This window comes from Perca fluviatilis, chromosome 23 (assembly GCF_010015445.1).
Source record: "Perca fluviatilis chromosome 23, GENO_Pfluv_1.0, whole genome shotgun sequence".
Taxonomy (NCBI): domain Eukaryota; kingdom Metazoa; phylum Chordata; class Actinopteri; order Perciformes; family Percidae; genus Perca; species Perca fluviatilis.
In genome coordinates, this window is record NC_053134.1 from 20,473,737 (window position 1) to 20,491,818 (window position 18,082).

General features: G+C 40.3%; 1 protein-coding gene across 1 annotated transcript in view; it reads right to left on the bottom strand.

The window, feature by feature from the left end:
* The window catches only part of camk1da (calcium/calmodulin-dependent protein kinase 1Da), a 75,070-nt gene that overhangs the window by 18,062 nt on the left and 38,926 nt on the right, over positions 1–18,082 (bottom strand). Inside the window, exons 2-3 of the mRNA XM_039791833.1 lie at positions 14,670–14,801; positions 12,305–12,379 (exon numbers count right to left, since the gene is read on the bottom strand). Coding sequence (XP_039647767.1) covers positions 12,305–12,379; positions 14,670–14,801 — 207 coding nt within the window. The remainder of the gene's footprint in view (positions 1–12,304; positions 12,380–14,669; positions 14,802–18,082) is intronic.

Genomic DNA, 18,082 nt, shown 5'->3' on the forward strand with positions numbered 1-18,082 from the left:
ACACACACACACACACACACACACACACACACACACACACACACACACACATACATTAAAAGCAAGCATGTACACACAAACGTGCAAAGGCATGAACAACCCAAAGACACACATACAAGGTCACGCACATCAAACACACACAGCACACACACAATTAATACGTTGTCACACAATACACACAGCCAGTCAAATAAGGCTGTGCGATTGTCAAATTAACTCAGATCACCTTCTTTCATTTGATACACAACAAAAAGTCTTCAAATATCCAGTGGAAAGGTCACAAGCACCTTGACAATATATGAATATAATCATATTTACTATAGCACACTATATTTACTGTCCGCCTTTTTATTTGATTGTAAAATGTAAACTCCCTTCTCCCTAGTGCCCTGACAAATGTTTCGCAATAAAATGAAAAAGGAAGCGTCCATACGTTTCTGATTCTAATAACAATCCCACAATGCAGTGCGTCTCATTTTATAGATGAGAAAATAACAGTTGTACAACTCTTCACCAAAAGAGCAAAATAATGAGGATTATAAGAGTCTAACATCTCAATTTACTGCTCACTAGAAGTACTGAGTGTCTATTTTACAGGTAGGGAGTAGGGAATGAGTGAACGAGGGAGTGATTTTGGACACAGCTGCAGTCTACATTCTATCAAGGATGCACATCATGCAGCCAGAGTCCTGCTGTATGGTATACAGTAGCTCTGGAGCTCTATGTAGAAAACAATAAAATTGTGTTTTTAAAGTAAACCCATTTCGGCTCTAAATTCGGCAGATGCTGCTTTTGCCGACCTGAGTCAACAGCACTGCGCGGCACGTAAACACAACACAATGTGTTCCAGCAGCATCGCTAAACATATAGACTGAAGAACACGTTTTGCTCGCGGCTTCTCGGGCAACAAGCTGCATGTCGGCGCTGCCAAATAGAGCACCGCCACTGACATCCCCATCACTCTTCTTTTTGTTGTTGTTGTAGTTTTGTTGCACCCGTCAGGGCGGGAACGCTGTCGTTCTTATTGGTTGATGAAATCTCCTGACCTTTCATAAAAGGCCTTTTCCACAGCAAACATTTTGATTTGTCATATAGCATAGGCTTAATGATAACATTAGCATTACAATTCAGTCTCCGCTTATTTCATCAAAAAATACTGTGTTATGTGGCCGGGTTAGCTCAGTTGGTAGCGCAGGCGCACATATATAGAGGTGTATGCCTCGATGCAGAAGGTCCAGGGTTTGAGTCCGACCTAGACGATTTTCCTGCATGTCTTCCCCCCTTTCTCTCCCCTTTCATATGTGGCTGTCCTTTCCATTAAAGGCTGAAATAAAAATATCAATTAACGACTGGCTCCATTCTATTCCAGTGTCCCAGTAAGTCGTGACAGTGTGGGAGTGAGTCAGCGCGCACAATACCAGGACCCTGAAACTAAAGCAGCTGAATGGAATTCTGCCGTCATTCGTCCTCTGTGACATGTCACGATGTCTTGTGTGAAAAAGGCCTACGCTGTCCCCTCTTCAGTCTAATGAGCCACAATAAGTGCAAACACCTGTGTAGGTGTGCAGGGCCTTTTGAAGTCATCTGTTTCTGGGGGTGTAGTCATCTCTACTTTGTAACTATTGACGGATGAATTTCAGTTATTAACATTATTCCAGGATAACTGTTGCAACGGCAGGGTTTTTCCTGCAAAGAGAAAGTTTTGCCCCCCCACAGAGGTTTTAACCAGCCCCAAAGGAAAATCATCAGCACCAAAATGGTAACAATTGGGAATAAAAATAGCAATTCAAATCCTCTCTAAATGTGTTTAAGAGTAATGTATCAAACAACCATTGAACAAGCAGAACATAAACTTACATAAACTTATTACTTATAAATATTAATAAAACCAGTTTTGTTAATTGGGGTTTCATTTACTCGGCATAATTTACATTTTGTTTGTCAAATTGTTCGAAATAACAGGCAAATGTAAATAAGATTTCTGTCAAATAAGGTAACACAGACTCATTGCCTTTACTGTACACAAACCGGTAATGCTTACTGCTGTGCTTAGCCCATTTTGAGCCAGGAAAAAACCCTGAATGTTCCTCCCTCCTTCCTGTTTCACCCTCCCTCCCTCCATCCATCTCTCCTCCGTCAGCTCATCTGTTCAGCAGCTGGCAGCCTTATCGCTCTCTGGAGGCGATAGTTATGCATCATGGGCCATGGCTGACAGCAAGCCTTATTTTCAAGCGTGTGTGTGTGTGTGTGTGTGTGTGCGTTTGTGTGTGTGTGTGTGTGTGTGTGTGTGTGTGTGTGTGTGTGTGTGCGTGCGTGTATGTGCGTGTGTGTGCATGTGTGTGTGTGATACATGCTGTTCAAAGTGGACGAGATGAAGAGCCATCACAGTCTTGGGAGACCTGACTAACTAATCCCAGTTGCCCTGCTGTTTCAAAGGCTGCCCTTACTCTGGTTTGCTTTCTTTGATCCGGTCAATGTTTGTTTTACACCAACACTTGGATCAGATTAAGGCATTTCAGTGGAAACTGTCACGTCAACACTACGGTTACACTAACTGTTAAACTCCTAATCTGTGTACACATAACCTGATTACCACAGAGAGACAGTAGTTAAGCAATAGATCAATAATTCGATCTTTTTGGGGCATTTGTTCTTCCTTTGAATTTGTGTATGCAGCACCATTTAAAATAACGGGAGACCAATAAAATCCCTGCTGTTTCTTATTTAGTAAAATTAGTGAAGACTAACTCACAACCTTCCTGACATTAAATAGATTGTTAACTAAACCGAGGAAAACATTGTGAACTGCGTAAACACTTTTATTTGATGTATAAAGTGTAGTCATATTAAGTGTGAGCACTTTAAATAATTTGGTTTGACTGATTTTAATCTTAAAGCACAGGGGTTCCGATTTTGTGTTTGGCCTGGCTTATTGACAACATTCTAATATATTAATAAAATACTAGACATATTAGACTTTGTCTGAACGATAACATCCTGGACTTTTTTTCCATCTTTGTCGCCGTCGTTTACACAATCCAATGTTTCTTTTTTAAAGATGAAAACAATAATGTCTGATATTCAGAGTGAAAAAAACAACAACCAAAAATTAGAAAATGTAATTAAAAAAAGTCTAACATTTTATGTAAACACAATATCAAACGAAATGACCATTAGATCTAATTTACTTGGCGTAGTTAGCATTGTAGCTAAGCTAATGGTTTACACATGTTCCCTCAGACAGGACTTGATAAAAGAAATGTAGGGCTAGGTGATATGGCTGAAATCAATCCTAATATTGACATTCCATATCTATCTATCTATCTATCTATCTATCTATCTATCTATCTATCTATCTATCTATCTATCTATCTATCTATCTATAACATGGCAAATCATTTTGTTGACATTTAATCAAAATTGATGTTCAAGTCATTGCATTGAAGTTAAATGCACTGAGCTGTATTATACTGTTATGAGTTGCACAAGACAAAGCTCTGCACAAATGCAATACAAAAACCTTAATAACTAATTTAGTTTTTTTTTAGTTTCTGAATTTGTAAAATGACAAGACAGTATGATCATATTGTCAAGATACTATTAAAACTCTTACCGAATATGATACAATGATTGTAGAGATTTACAAAGAATATGTTTACAGCATTTACTCTCTAACTAGGACGTTCTGGACCGATTGGTGGGGATTGCTGTGGAAGAAGTACTCACGGCGATACACTGGTAAGACCAAATGATGTGTAACCATGTATCCAGCTAATTTAAACAGCTCACGTTACTGTATTGTGTGAACAGGTAACTTCATTTAATATTGTATGTGGCATTTTTCTTTTGTGGGGTGCAAATGTTCCACCTAAACAAGTTCCTTCCCGAGACTATTTTGCAGAGCTGCTGCCTCTGCGTCCAGAGCTTAGCGCCGCCCCAAGACGATTGTGATTGGTTTAAAGAAATGCAAACAACCCAGAGCGAGAAGCAGCGAAATCAAGCAGCAAATCAAAACCCCATGGAAAACTATATTCTAAGAATTATACCACACATCTATTTATCTGCAACATATCCTGTCTGAGGTTTGATGACAGCCTCATCACAGTCAGATGCTGCGTACTTTGAAACTCTTTCCTCTGGATTTGTTGGAAGCCAGTTTCTCTCTATGCTACAGTACGTGTGCTTTAATCTCGTTCCTAATATGCAATTGGCAATACAAACAGCATCAATATCAAGCCCCCGTTGCACTCGGTTGCATCGATTTTCATAGCAGCGCGGACTGATTGCCTCCCTGCGGTGGAGGGTTACGTAAGACGAGCTGGGATGAACGGGAGGGAAGGAAGGCGCTGTCAGACTGCATCGATCTGCCCCGCCGCAATTACACAGAAAATAGTTAGGAACCCTTGCACCTCAATGAGATTCCTGTCTGTTGAAAATGAAACCCCTGACATCTCAATAAACGCACATAATTATAACACATGAGGTTACTTATTACAGTCGTGACTGGTACAAATGAATGCGGCAGAAAGCCCCACTTTGTGCTTTAATGTTTGCTGAAGCACTGATGACAGATTGCCATCACCAGTTACAGCAAACGATGGACACATTTGCTTTCTGTTTCAGCAGATGATTTGTAAAGTGGTGAAGCTACTGTGTACAGCAGAAGGAAGAACCGCCTGCAGCACCGGGGCCAGATGAAAAGGGGGACTAAACTACTCTCTCTCGCGCTCTCTCTTTTGATGCTTTTTACACTGAGTCCTCTATATTTTAACATATTTTTTCAGAGTGAAGCGTGTCCTCCGATTCTCTGTCTGAACATAAGACGTGCAGAATCTTAAAACGGCACTGTGAAGCCATCAGTCATCTGGAATAAGAAGTGGCACAGCAAAGGTACGTGAGGTAGTCTCTTAGATTATCTGAAAGCTCTAGTCTAGTTTAAAAAAAAAGAGAAAGAAAATCACATAAACAAACAACATTTCAAAACTTCACAACAAATCCCTCATGCTGATAATGCCACCCTGAAAGGTTATAGCCCAGGTGTTACCTTTGACCCTGTAACTATTGCAACTGACCTATATTCCATGAATAGAAAAAAGGTAAAAATGTAAGTGAGCAGGCGAAAAGTCAAAAGGCGATGGAAATGAGGTGCAAGAGAAGATTTGTGTTTTTTAAAGGACGATACGATACCTAACATTAGTAGTTAATGAAACCGATAACCGATATTTGGAACAGATATGCATATACAGTGAAAATGCAAATCTTTAAGTCAAAATTAAGACTTTGGAATGTTACAAAACTTTGTTTAAATGATTTAAGCGATGATTAAATAACTTCAAAACTTTCAACATGATACCCAATAAAAGAGTCAGATAGTGTTGTGGGCGGGACATTAAAGGTACACTGTGTAGTATTTTAAGTATTTTATTAGCTAAAATCAATGTCTTCAATCATAAATATGTCCTCATTGGTGTAAAATTACCTTTGCCAATGATCTGACTTATCCTTGTAAGCGAAGAATTTCTTATCCATGTTGTTTCCACCATTTTGAAAAACTATAATCACTGAGAGGGACATAAAGCACTAGCAACGCGTTTTCGTTCAGAGACAGCGTCACGTGACTGAAACCAGCTGAAATGGAGAAGGAGATCAGTGAGAGGCGCTTGTCACCGCCCCGGCAAATTTGAAAGCCTGCACTGCGCTTTAGCTCATAATGGAGGGTCATACTTATGCCGAGCCACAGGAGAAGGAATCCTAAAAAGCGAAAATTGGAAGACATGTTGTCATAGCTTCTTGGTACATAACGGCTACCATAGTTGCAACACGCATTTGAAAAGGCGAGGCGCTAGAGAGCACTATTCGTTTGAATGCAAAATACTATTTCACCGCTAGACGGGAGAAATTCCTACACAATGTACCTTTAAGTCAGACTCAGCGGTGAGTGAAACTGAAGCAGAGGGACAGACACAGAGCTGTAGGCGAGCCCAAGTAGACATCTTTTTAATTCAGTAACTTTATCGGTTATCAGGCAAATAAAACACATATACAGATAATCTGCAAACTGCCAAAAAACGGCCCCAATAATCGTCCAGGGATGGTAATCGGTTTATCCCTACTGCCTTCTCATGTTACCAACAGTAGTAAACCCAACAAACAGGTGGTGGCAGCCGGCCAGGAAACACAAATACTCTGTTAACTGGTTTATTCCTGACAACAGGAAACTCCATGGAAAGGTTTATAATGAAGGTAAACCGTTTAATCAGAGTAAAACCTTTGACTGCCGGCTGGCCAACAGAGGGACTTCAGGTGATGTAACGCTTCGCTTCTCAGCACGTGTAGGAAGAACATCTTAATTTACCATTTGAGTGGTTTAAATGAACTGAACAGACCTGTGTGCTCATTGTGACTGCAAAGTGACCACTCTTCAGTCATCTAGTATCATTATGTCAGCTTGTTAGCAAGCTAGGTGTGCAAATTAGCCCCAAGAACAGTCTTGTTTTTAACGGCAGTAAGTCATTTTGGACTGAAGAAACCTGCATTCTTCTTTGTTTGTTATTAGCAATAGACTGCACCTTTGCTCAATCAACTCAATAAATATTGTAGTGGATCCAAATCACAGGGCGCACACACCAGTGGTAGAAGAAGTATTCAGATTCTTTACTTAAAGTGCTCATATTATGCTCATTTTCAGGTTCATAATTGTATTTAGAGGTTATATCAGAATAGGTTTACGTGGTTTAATTTTCATAAAAAACACCATATTTTTGTTGTACTGCACACTGCTGCAGCTCCTCTTTTCACCCTGTGTTGAGCTCTCTGTTTTAACTACAGAGTGAGGCATCGCACTTCTGTTCCATCTTTGTTGGGAGTCGCACATGCGCAGTAACCTAGGTAAGGACTACTAGCCAGTCAGAAGCAGAGTATGAGGGAGTGCCATGCTAGCAGCTAGGCGAGCATTATAACGTGTGTTACAAAGTGACACACGTTTGTCTCTGAAGTAAAGGCTGGACTACAATAGAGCTGTTTGGAGCAGTTTGTGATAGTGTTAATTTTGTCACCTATTTTTAATTTAGTCTTAGTCTTGTGGCAAAAATTTTTGTTAGTCAAGTTTTAGTCGACTAAAAGTCTCGTCATTTTAGTCAAGTTTTAGTCAAAAATATTGAGCCTCGTCCTTATTTCACCAGTAAACGACAAAAACAACCACTGCATGGGGAAAGGATATTTTACAATAAAATAAATGCAGCACGAAACTGGCGTTCGAGGCGTATTTCAAGTGAACGCAACATGTGTTGTTTTTCAGACAACGGCAGCTGCAGACTGTCGCATGCCTCCGGTGTTGGAAATAGAGATAAACCTTTACACCGCTTTGCCTGTCACCTTTTACTATTTTAAATCGCAACTTAACTGCTAGCTAACGGCTAACTCGGCAGTTCCTGCTGTTAACTAGCGTAACGGTATAGCGAAGCTCGCATTTGCTGCAGCAAGTGTAGTTTAACTAGCGCGCGATGTTTAGCGCTGCAGTTTTCAGTTGACTCTAACGTCCGTTTAGGAGCATCAGAGAGAAGCGCAGGCTATTCGGTCCGGTAGATAACGGTCGTTAGAGTACCTGTCGGTGCCGTAGCACCGGGTCTCGGTAACAGCTGAATATTCTATCTCATGATGAAAAAGTAGAGACGATTGTATCTTAGTTTTTATTTTATGCAAAACATTTTAGTCTCGTCTTTTTTCGTCAACAATAATGCATGTTAATTTAGTCTTAGTCAGCGTTTTTGGACATTGGCGCAGTCTCGTCATCGTCTCATCTTAGTCATGGAAAAAAAGGTTGTTGACGAACATATTTAGTCTCGTCTCATCTGACGAAATTAACACTGTTTGTGAACAGTGTTTTCTGTTGGAGATGGTAAGTCCCTTTGGGGTGGACTTTGGGCTTTTTCACTTTGTAAACCTATAACGTGCACAAAAAAAGAAATATAACACAATAAAGGAAAGGGAAAAAACCAAAAAGCATAATATGAGCACTTTAAGTAAAAGTACTAATACCACACTGTGAAAATACTCTGTTACAAGTAAAAGTCCTGCATTGAAATTGTTACTTAAGTAAAAGTATGTAAATATCATTAGGTAAATGTACTTAAAGTATTAAAAGTAAAAGTACTCGATGCAGAAAAATCCACGATCCAAACAGTTCTGTCAATCAACTAAGTGTTTAATGGTCTAATCCTTTCAGCTGGACTTGTAGGTCTGTATATTATTGGGTCGTTTAATTTATAGTAAAACCTTGTATTTTATAAACTACATGTGTTTTGTGTGCAAACATTTTAATTTGTAAAGTAACTAGTAACTAAAGCTGTCAGATTAATGTAGTGGAGGAAAAAGTACAATATTTCTCTCTGAAATGTAGCAGAGTAGAAGTAGGCAGTGGCAAGAAAAGAAAAGAGTCAAGTAAAGTACAAGTATCTCAAATGTGTACTTGAATAAATTCCACCACTGGCATTCGCAAATTATTTCCATTAACATTACAAGATAGGACATTTGTGCTGCATTCATGTGGTGTCAGAGTAATCGGAAAAATAGTTCCCAATCATATCTCATGGCTCATGTGATTGGGGAACAATGGGAATGCACCAACGGCCTTGGCGGGGGTCTGCGCTCTCTGAGTGCCATTCTAGTTTCCACCTGTTGCTACAATGAACTGCTGTTCAGCAAAAGTGGCAAAACTCTAGCTTTAAAGCATTCTGGATCTAACTTGTTTTCTGGGCCTTTGGTTGACGACAGCTCTGCCACTAATAGAAATGTTCTCAAATAAAAAGGCGACACTTTATCATGAATTCATGCACGACTTCATCCGTGAAAAGCATGAATTCATTCATGTAGTACTTCATGAACTATGATTAATGTACAAGGATTAACAGTGCCTCACGCATGACTTAATGCAGTAACAGTACATTCATTAATGCATCAATTAAGGTATTTGAATCAGATTTTTATGATGTTCATGTCTTCTTTATCAGGTCAATCTGTAGTTAAAGTGACAGAACAATAAACTGAACAGTCACAGCAGTGTACATATATTGTGATGAATTGTAGTGCTGTGATCATGATTAACTTAACATTACTTCTGCATTACTTCATCATGAATTCATGATACCTGTAGCCTGGATTGAAAATGTCACTGCAGCTATACATGAATACCATTAAATATCAGTGATGTCAGTTAAACGATCCATGATCAGAGGAGGTCGGACGTAACTATGTCACGGTAACCTATTTAGGAGCCAAATCCTATCAACCTATTAGTGAGAATGTTACTACTGTACAGCCACACCACAACAACCGGCTGAAGTGGATCTCTGTTTTGCCACTAACACTAACATGTTTGTCAGTTTTCTTCCGCAGTTGTTACTATTATGTTGGTGATACACTGTCAGCCTTTGAGTTGCCTGTCTTTTAAAATATATCGTGCTCTGTGTGCTGTAAACCTTTGATAAGCTTTAAGCCTACTGGTCCATCATCACAATAAATGTAGTCCCGCTTTGCCAGACCTTCCTTCACCGCGGCGCTGCGGTAGCCCTGAATGTATTTTGAAAAGTTGACTGAATGATTTTGTTTGAAGTTCCTGTGCCGTGATGTTTCCAGTCTACGGTTCAGACTCAAACACAGAGAGCTCTGAAGCAGACCTGTGCATCGCTTTAGTGTCCACTTTCTCTGTAAACATAGAGATGAGCGGCGCGGCATCCGTGGTCTGTGCAGCTTCAGGTTTATAAAGGACGCGCTCTGCTGTGGGCATGCTGCGACAGACGTGATGTGTTTGTGCTCCGTGCGTTTCTGCAGTAGTTTCGGTTTTCCACCTCCGATGTAGAGCAGCGTACAACCACTTCCCTAGCTAAACGTTGTGTCATTCAGAGACCAGAGTCTCAAACAGGGCTCTGTGTCTATCAGACAGTCTGAGATCTACCGTAGCAGCAGAGCAATCACGTAATGCACAGCAGACTATGGTGCAGCTAGATTATTTTCTGAAATATAGTGACTGTATTCTTGTAATAGCCTATTATCACTCACAACAAAACTCCTCCAAATCACAGACAGCACAGTTATATTGAATGTGCACAAAGTTTTCAACACGAGCAGAAATCTTGCTCAAACACATCTGAAATATTACAGTCCAGTGGTTTATTAATTCATTAAAATGAATTAATTTATCATCGAGGTGAATAATTGTCATGTGCACATTTAAGGTGGTTTCTTCCCCAGCAAAAGAGGAGGGAAGAGTGAATTGTCCCCTATGTTTCCCTTTACATAAAGATATTTTCAGCACTTTTGATTCAGAAAAAGGTAGAAATAGGTGCATTAAAAATGTAGCGGGACGGACCCCGCATCATAAATTGCCACACAGATCTGGAAACAAAAGCTTGGCCTTTGGGTTGGTTGGATTAGGCCAAATGTGGGTGGGTGGGTGGGTGGGTGCAGAAGAATAAGTGAATAAGTACAATGAAGTGTGAGAAAGACAGAGATGGAGTATTTTGTGTATAAAGTGTTTTATGAATAACTCAAGAAAGAAATCCCTCTGTAAACTACCAACTATTTCAATCTAAATCAAATAACAAAGTTGTACTCTCTTCATCAGCTAAGAAATTACTCTTATATAGGGCTGCACTTCAACTTCAACTTCAACTTTATTTGTGTCCCCGAAGGGCGATTAGGTGTGCAGCAAGTACAAACACAAACAAGACACATAAATACATACAAGTTCTACACACAGTCCTGGAACACAACCGTAACAGTATGAGGACAAATAAGTACCAGTACAAGGTGCATGGATAGCAGAGTCAGAGCAACCTACATAGGGTAGGAAAAAATTCCATCTCAGCCTATAAAGTTGACAAACTATAATCAACAATGACCATCGTCAACATCAGCATCCATTAAATTACATCACCAACCCAACATTATTTTTTGTTGAACAATTTAGCATTGAATTGAATATAAAAGGCACCACTAAAAAAGAAGAATGAAATTCTTTTTAAAACAAAAAAAAATCGGAGTGTCTATCGCGATATGTCGCAGCCTTTCGCGATGTGTATACTGCGCCAGTTGATGTTGCGATAACGATAAAAAAAACTATATATTGTGCAGTCCTACTCTTATATTATATAATATAGAAAGATAAAACTCCCAACAAACAGCAAGTGTATATTTTGTCTAGATTCAATATAAAAACAAAAAATCTGTCAGGATTAAAGGATTCTGGGTGCCCGGGTAGCTCAGTTGGTAGAGCCCGGGGCCCATATATGGAGGGTTCGACTCCGACCTGCGGCCCTTTGCTGCATGTCGTTCCCCCTCTCTCTCCCCTTTCATGTCTTCAGCTGTCCTGTCAAAATAAATGCCCAAAAAATAATCTTCAAATAAAATAAAATAAAGGATAAAAGGATTCTTTGTTTGATGTGATCCATCAACTGAAAATCTAATACTCGGAACAGTATAGTCTTTCCTGTCGCTCATCATGTTTGCTTAATAGTTCATTTCACTTACCCAAAGAGACAGATTAACAGCGGAGGTCAAAATAATAATTTGGGTCAAGTTCCAAAAACACTGTATCCTACATTACCCACAATGCAGTTAGATATTGTAGCATATTTTCATTAGTCATGTGTCAGGAGTCTCAAAGTCAAACGACCTATGGGCCACATACAGGCATGGTTGTTGTCTCCTATGGGGGACCACTTGAACACTTTGTGGGAACAAAAAACTCAAAACACTCTAATGTTGCACAGATTGCAGCAGCTTGCTAAATATTAAATGTGCAAAAAGGATTGCCAATTATCAGGTAAAAATAAAGTAATGTGAAGGTCAGATTTAATATTAAATTCTAAACATGTGCAGGGCCTTGTGAAATTGTCTCTTGGGATGGTTCCAGCACGTGGTTGGTGGTTTGAGAGCCCTACATTAGACCATGCCTACCTCCTAAATGCCCACTTCTTCCAACCCCCATATCTCCAATTTGGAACAAACTGGAGGTATGATATGATATTATCAGGGTTATTAGTTTTTTCCAAAGTCACAGAAGACATTATACAACAGTTTTCACAGGCCGATTAGTACTCCTTGTGACAAGTTGACTGAATTCCATGTGTAAAATCATTGGAGTGCCAATGAAGTTCCAGCACATTGCTCACTATCACCAGATTACCTAATCAAATCATCTCCCAGGGATGAGTTTTGGGGTCTGTTTTCTCAACAGCTATATTGATCAACACTGCCAAAAGCTCAAGTAGAGAACAACAAAACCAACACAAAACTTCCGACTCACAGCTGCATGATCAGGTAGAGGTGGTCAGGGCTCTCGTGGATGTCCTCCAGCGCCACAATGTTCTCGTGCTTGATCCTGCAAAGCAAAGGCAAACCATCGGTAAAAGGGTTTTATTTCATAGCTGCAGCATGCATCACACAATGCACCCATTAACAGAACTAAATCACTTTTAATCCCACTTGATTGCTGTTGAACTGCAAACATTTGTGCTTTCCCTTTCCCTTTCTGCCACATGTATTAACATAACTGATAATCCAGAGTAATAGTCCGATGTTGTTTTACCATGGGTGGCTTTATAATCCAGACATTAGTATCCAGATTCACACACGCACGCGCACACACACGCGCACAGCAGGTGATCAACACTTATTATGGAGCGTGCGACCCTGTGCGACGGCAGGCAGGCGACCCACCGCAGAGCTGAGGCGTGACTCACACACGTGTCATGTGTATTCGAGCCCTGAGATAATGACGAGAGTGTAATGGCAGAGCAGAGCCAGGAGGCATTCAGAGAAACCCTCTCATACATTAGCTTTAGGCTTTTACGCTACAGCCAGTTCTCATTCATGGATCTCTCCTGCATCTGTCCTCTATTACTGCTGTACAAATGGAGCTGCTGTGCACTAACAGATGTAATGTGTGGCATTTATTAATTAAACATATAACATTAGCTCTGACATAAGCTGAAATGTAAAGTTACTTAATTCTTATAATCCATAACTATTAAGTCATTTATCAAGTAAAATTCACAAACATTCTCTTATTTCAGCTTTACGGTTGTGAGTATTTTCTGCTTTTCTGTTATATATATAAAATTGTAAATTGAATACCTTTGACTTTTTGGACCGATTAAAACAATAAATCAATTTTTAAATATTGAAAATGATCCTACGGTATTGACAAGGAGACTTTGCGATCACTGTTGTGGTACAATTTCTGAAAACTGATAACGACCAGTGGTTTGCACACCGGCTCTCTTTAGCACTCGGGCTGGGACACTCCCTGGACATTTTCTACCATGGGAAATTAAGAAGAAATGAGGATGATGCTGTTGGCCTCTACCTACTGTAATAAGAGTGGTATTGTTAGTGTTTGTCTTCCTCCAAATTAAAACCACATTTCTCAAAAACATCCAATTCTTTCCACCAGCTGCGGTCACAAGATTCCCGGAAAGCGTTAGCTCTATTTGCTGAGGGAGAACACCATCCTCTTCCTGGTTAAGTAATCTATCAGAGTTCCCTCCAAAGTCAACCTGGTGTCTCACAGTGTACAGGCTAATACAGGCCGCCAGTCGGCTCACTTATGCTCTCATGTGTTTACAGAAGTGACGCTCATTTGTCTAAATTAAAGTGTGAATCTCTCCTTCATTAGCGGAGGCCATTCTCATTTTCTCTAATGTTACACAGTGCAGCCGAACGACCAATTTTATCGTCTCTAATAGAATAATACATCTCTATTGCCACAGCGCACAGAAGCCCAGCAATTTGATATTTCTGTGTAATCGGGTGGTTACATGCTTGTGTGTAAGAGGGAGACAAACATATAGTCCTTGTCCAAGTCCTGTTTTTTTTATTTTTATTTCTTCTTCTGAACGTTCTTTTTTTGTAGAAAGTACACCAATTACCTCCCTTGCATGCTAGTGTCATGGATCTGTGTTGAACACTGCATGGTGTATCCAAACATGGCATGCATCCAAGTTCAAATCTGCTCACGTGCAGCACATAGAACGAGTTGAAATCGCTTCCAACAAACGCAAACAAGACTGGTGTCTTTTTCTGGCTCTGTCTGCTCGACTGCTGGCGTACATTCATTCCGTATACAGTGATATACAAATACAGTGATGGGACTCTTGGTGGCTGTTAAATATACAGTACAGTATACTGGCCCTGATGGGTTGAATCGTGAATATGAATGAATATGTAATTTTAGGTGGTGGTGCTTCATATATTATTATTTTGAGTGTTTTTTCACAGTTTAGTTTAGTTTAAAAAAAAAAAGTATGTCTTTCAATGGAGAGAGTGCATTTCTGACTCTGGCAAAAAGACTTCTTCTCGTATGAATTCAGAATGATGTTGATACTTTACCTCTTCGTAGACTAGTACATTCACATTTACATTTACTAAACTCCAGCAAAAAGAAACAGGATCCAAATAGAGTTCCCTACAGGATTTGTGTGAGTAATATTGTGACGCTGTGTTGAGCTCAGACAAATAGAAGTTTCAGTCGTGATGTGTGTATATGTGGTAGGTGGGCTGTGGATCGTGACCTGTGGGGAGGGGTACAGTTGCCCGGGTAACCAGGAATTTGGAGGCTTATGTTTTGTGTGTGTGTGTATGCGTGTGTGTGTTTGTCTAACTGCACTCACTTCCTCAGCACGGCGATCTCGTTCTCGATGCTGCTCTCCTTCCCCTTCAGAGCCTTCTTAGGGATGCACTTCACCGCAAACATCCGTCCGGTCAGCTTCTCCTGGGCCAGGACCACCTCGGAAAACGCTCCTCTGTCAACACATACACAAAAAGTCACGTGAGTCACAAGCAGATCATCCATTGGATGATATAACCTGGCAGCCTGTTTCCATAAACAATTTGTACATATGGTTACGAAAAAGAAATGCACTGTAATTCAGATATATTCCGACATTTTTGTGTGTGCACCTTGCAGGGTCTAGTCTACAAGAAATTCAACTGAAATAGAGAAACTCATCCTTAAATCTACACCCTTACATAGACCAGCGTGATAAAAACAAGCAGAAAATGGTTTATTTCGAAGATATTCTAGCAGTAGTATAGAGGCTATTTGAGGACACAGACAAGTTGCCTGATTTCTTCCTGCCTGAAATCATTCCAGACGTTTCATGCAGTAAGAGGTTTAACTGTCATTCTTAAAGAAATGCGTCAGTGATTTAGTATTGCACGTCCATAAATTTGGAGCAGAAGAGACACATACAAAAAGAATCAAGCTCAAAGTATCAGAGCCCGAGATAACCTTACTTTTAGCCCCGGGTCAAGCTCCAAAAACAGTGCAGTGCCCCTTTAAACCCTGGCATTTGTTGGGTATTTCCTGTAGTTGGTTGATTATGTACTACCTGTTAAGAGAACTGAGACTCACATGTTCAGTGCCATTGCTGTAGCCAGATTAAACACAGCAAACAAAAGTGGGAAAAGTATATAATCATGAATAAAAAGCAGTCAGTGTAGCTCCGGATTTAACACTATGTGAATTCAGTTATGCTGCCTTAAAGATCCCATTTACAAAAAAGGTACAGGTATCTGATCATCTTAATATGCAGAAAATTACACCGCAATGACAACGTGATCGGACCTGCCAAGTGTAACATTCAATCATTAGCAATGTTTTTGTTTATTGACTTGTAACGACGGCTACAGTGGAAGATAATATCAAATCTTAGTTGCCTGCATCATAAAATTTGATGATCCTCAATAATAATCACCAATATTAGACAAAAAGTATTTCCGTTCTTGTGTGTGAGTGTGTGTGTGTGCGCGCGCACCAGGACGACAAGCAGGGCGATGAATGAAGATGAGCCTATTGCGAGTTAATCTGCCTGAACCGTGTTGACTCCTGTGTCGATCTGCCATCAGCTCTACTGATGTCGCATTACGGTAAACATCCTTATCTCTTCTCTCTCCGTTGTGCTCCCCTTCTTCTGTCTCTTCCTGCACAACATTAAAACTACCTGCAGCTGACACAAATCCAGATTTATAACGTTATAAGACCTGCTAAATGCACAGTGCTATTGAATTTAAGACCACAAGAAGGCTCTTAACGCCCTTCATGGCCTGTCTTCTAGCTATACTATTCTTCTGACTTTTTAGTCCCATATGAGCTTGTACGTATCTTAAAATCCCTCAGCCAGAGAGTCCAGGCTTAGAACTAAGCGGGAAAGAAACAATATGGCTCTACAACAAGCTGCCTGTGGAAATAATGCTGACTGAGTCAGTATCATCTGTTAAATCTCATCGTAAAACACACTTTTATAGGAGAGAGCTTTTTGCATTAACCGATTTTTGGGTCCACTTTAGGACAGAGGAACAAACCGTTAACACAACATTTGAATGTTGTCACCTTATAAAGTTGTTAAGGGGTATCAGCATGTTCTAGAAGGCGCAGACATCTTCAGTCGCCTCTCCGTCAACTCCGCAAAATGTATGCTGTATTGTCTATTTTACAAATATTAGTAAAATAGACAACGGTGATGGCATGTGGCTATGACTCAACTTGCCAGTTTCCTGCCCACTTTGGCTAACTCCTGCCAACTATGCTAGCCAGGCCATCAAGGTTTTCAAATATAAATCAGAGTATCACCGAGAAAAAGGTGGAGAATATGAGCTCCAGCTAGCAAGACCATCAAGACATTAGCATTCATCTGAAGTGTTTCTCGACGCCACAAACTCCTGGGGTAAACAGTTGGCTTTTTGCTAAATGCTCCACTATGTTCAGCAGCTAGCTGCTAACTTTACGGTCTGCTGTTGTGTGCTGTAAAACCAAAATAGTTAGCTGAAACGTATGAATACCTGCAACGCTAATGGCATTACCATTAGCTTCAGATGTACTGTGTATGTGTTTAGTGCTAATTAGCAAATGTTAGCATGCTATCAAGCCAAACCAAAATGGTGAACACAGTTAAAATTACACCTGCTAAACATCAGCATGTCAGCATTGTTATTGTGACGTAGCATTTAGCTGCTAGCGTGACTGTAGACTCTTCGTAATCTGCTGCCTTTGTTGAAGCATTTTGTGTCCGTGTTTTTAAAAAGTGCTTTACAAATAAAGATTGTTCTTAGAATTATTACAAAAAAAGAAAGAAGGGGCGCACTGGTTGCTCACATTGACATTGTTGCTCACCTGGTTGAGCGTGCGCCCCATGTACCAAGGCTCAGTCCTTACTGCAGCGGAACCCGGTTTGATTCTAACCCGTGGCCCTTTGCTGCATGTCGTCCCCCCTCTCTCTGCCCCCTTTCCTGTCTACAGCTGTCCTATTATTTAAAGGCATTAAAGCCCAAATAATCTCTTAAAAGTTGGGGCGCCTGGATAGTTCACCTGGTTGAGCGTGCGCCCCACGTACAAAGCCTCAGTCCTTCAATCAATCAATCAAACTTTATTTATAGGGCACTTTAAAACAACCAAAGTTGACCAAAGTGCTGTACAGAAGAATAAATAAAGACATACAGTAAAATACATAACTCACACAGGCATAAGGTCCTTGATGCAGCTGCGCTTTGCTGCACGTCATTCCCTCTCTCTCACCCCTTTCACATCTTCAGCTGCCCTGCATAATAAAGGCCTAAATTCCCCCAAAAAAATTATCTTTAAGGAAAAATCAGGTTTATAGTGATGAATCTGGAACAGCACTACACCAATGGGAGCAAAAAAAAAGAAAGTGTCGATGGAGAGTCCAATTGTGCTTTGAGATCGCTCAACCCACCCAGATCTGTTGACTACACATTTCATTCTAATATCCGTCAGGGCCCTATATTTACATCAGTCAAGACTCAATTCATGAATTACCCTCCACCTCTCCTTCCGACATGCCTGCCTGCTTGAAATATGAGTCTCGCATCAGGATGCCTTTTTCATATAGCGTCGACCACTGCACTCGATCAAACCTTCCTCCTCCTTCTCCATGCTGAGGTTTTCATTCCTTCATTGTTACATTTGTGTGTATCTCGGTGTGTATATTTGTGCTGCAAGTGTGTTTAACCTCCTCATTTGAGCGGAAAGAGTCTGCTGTGAATGAGCTCTCTATCACAGCGATGT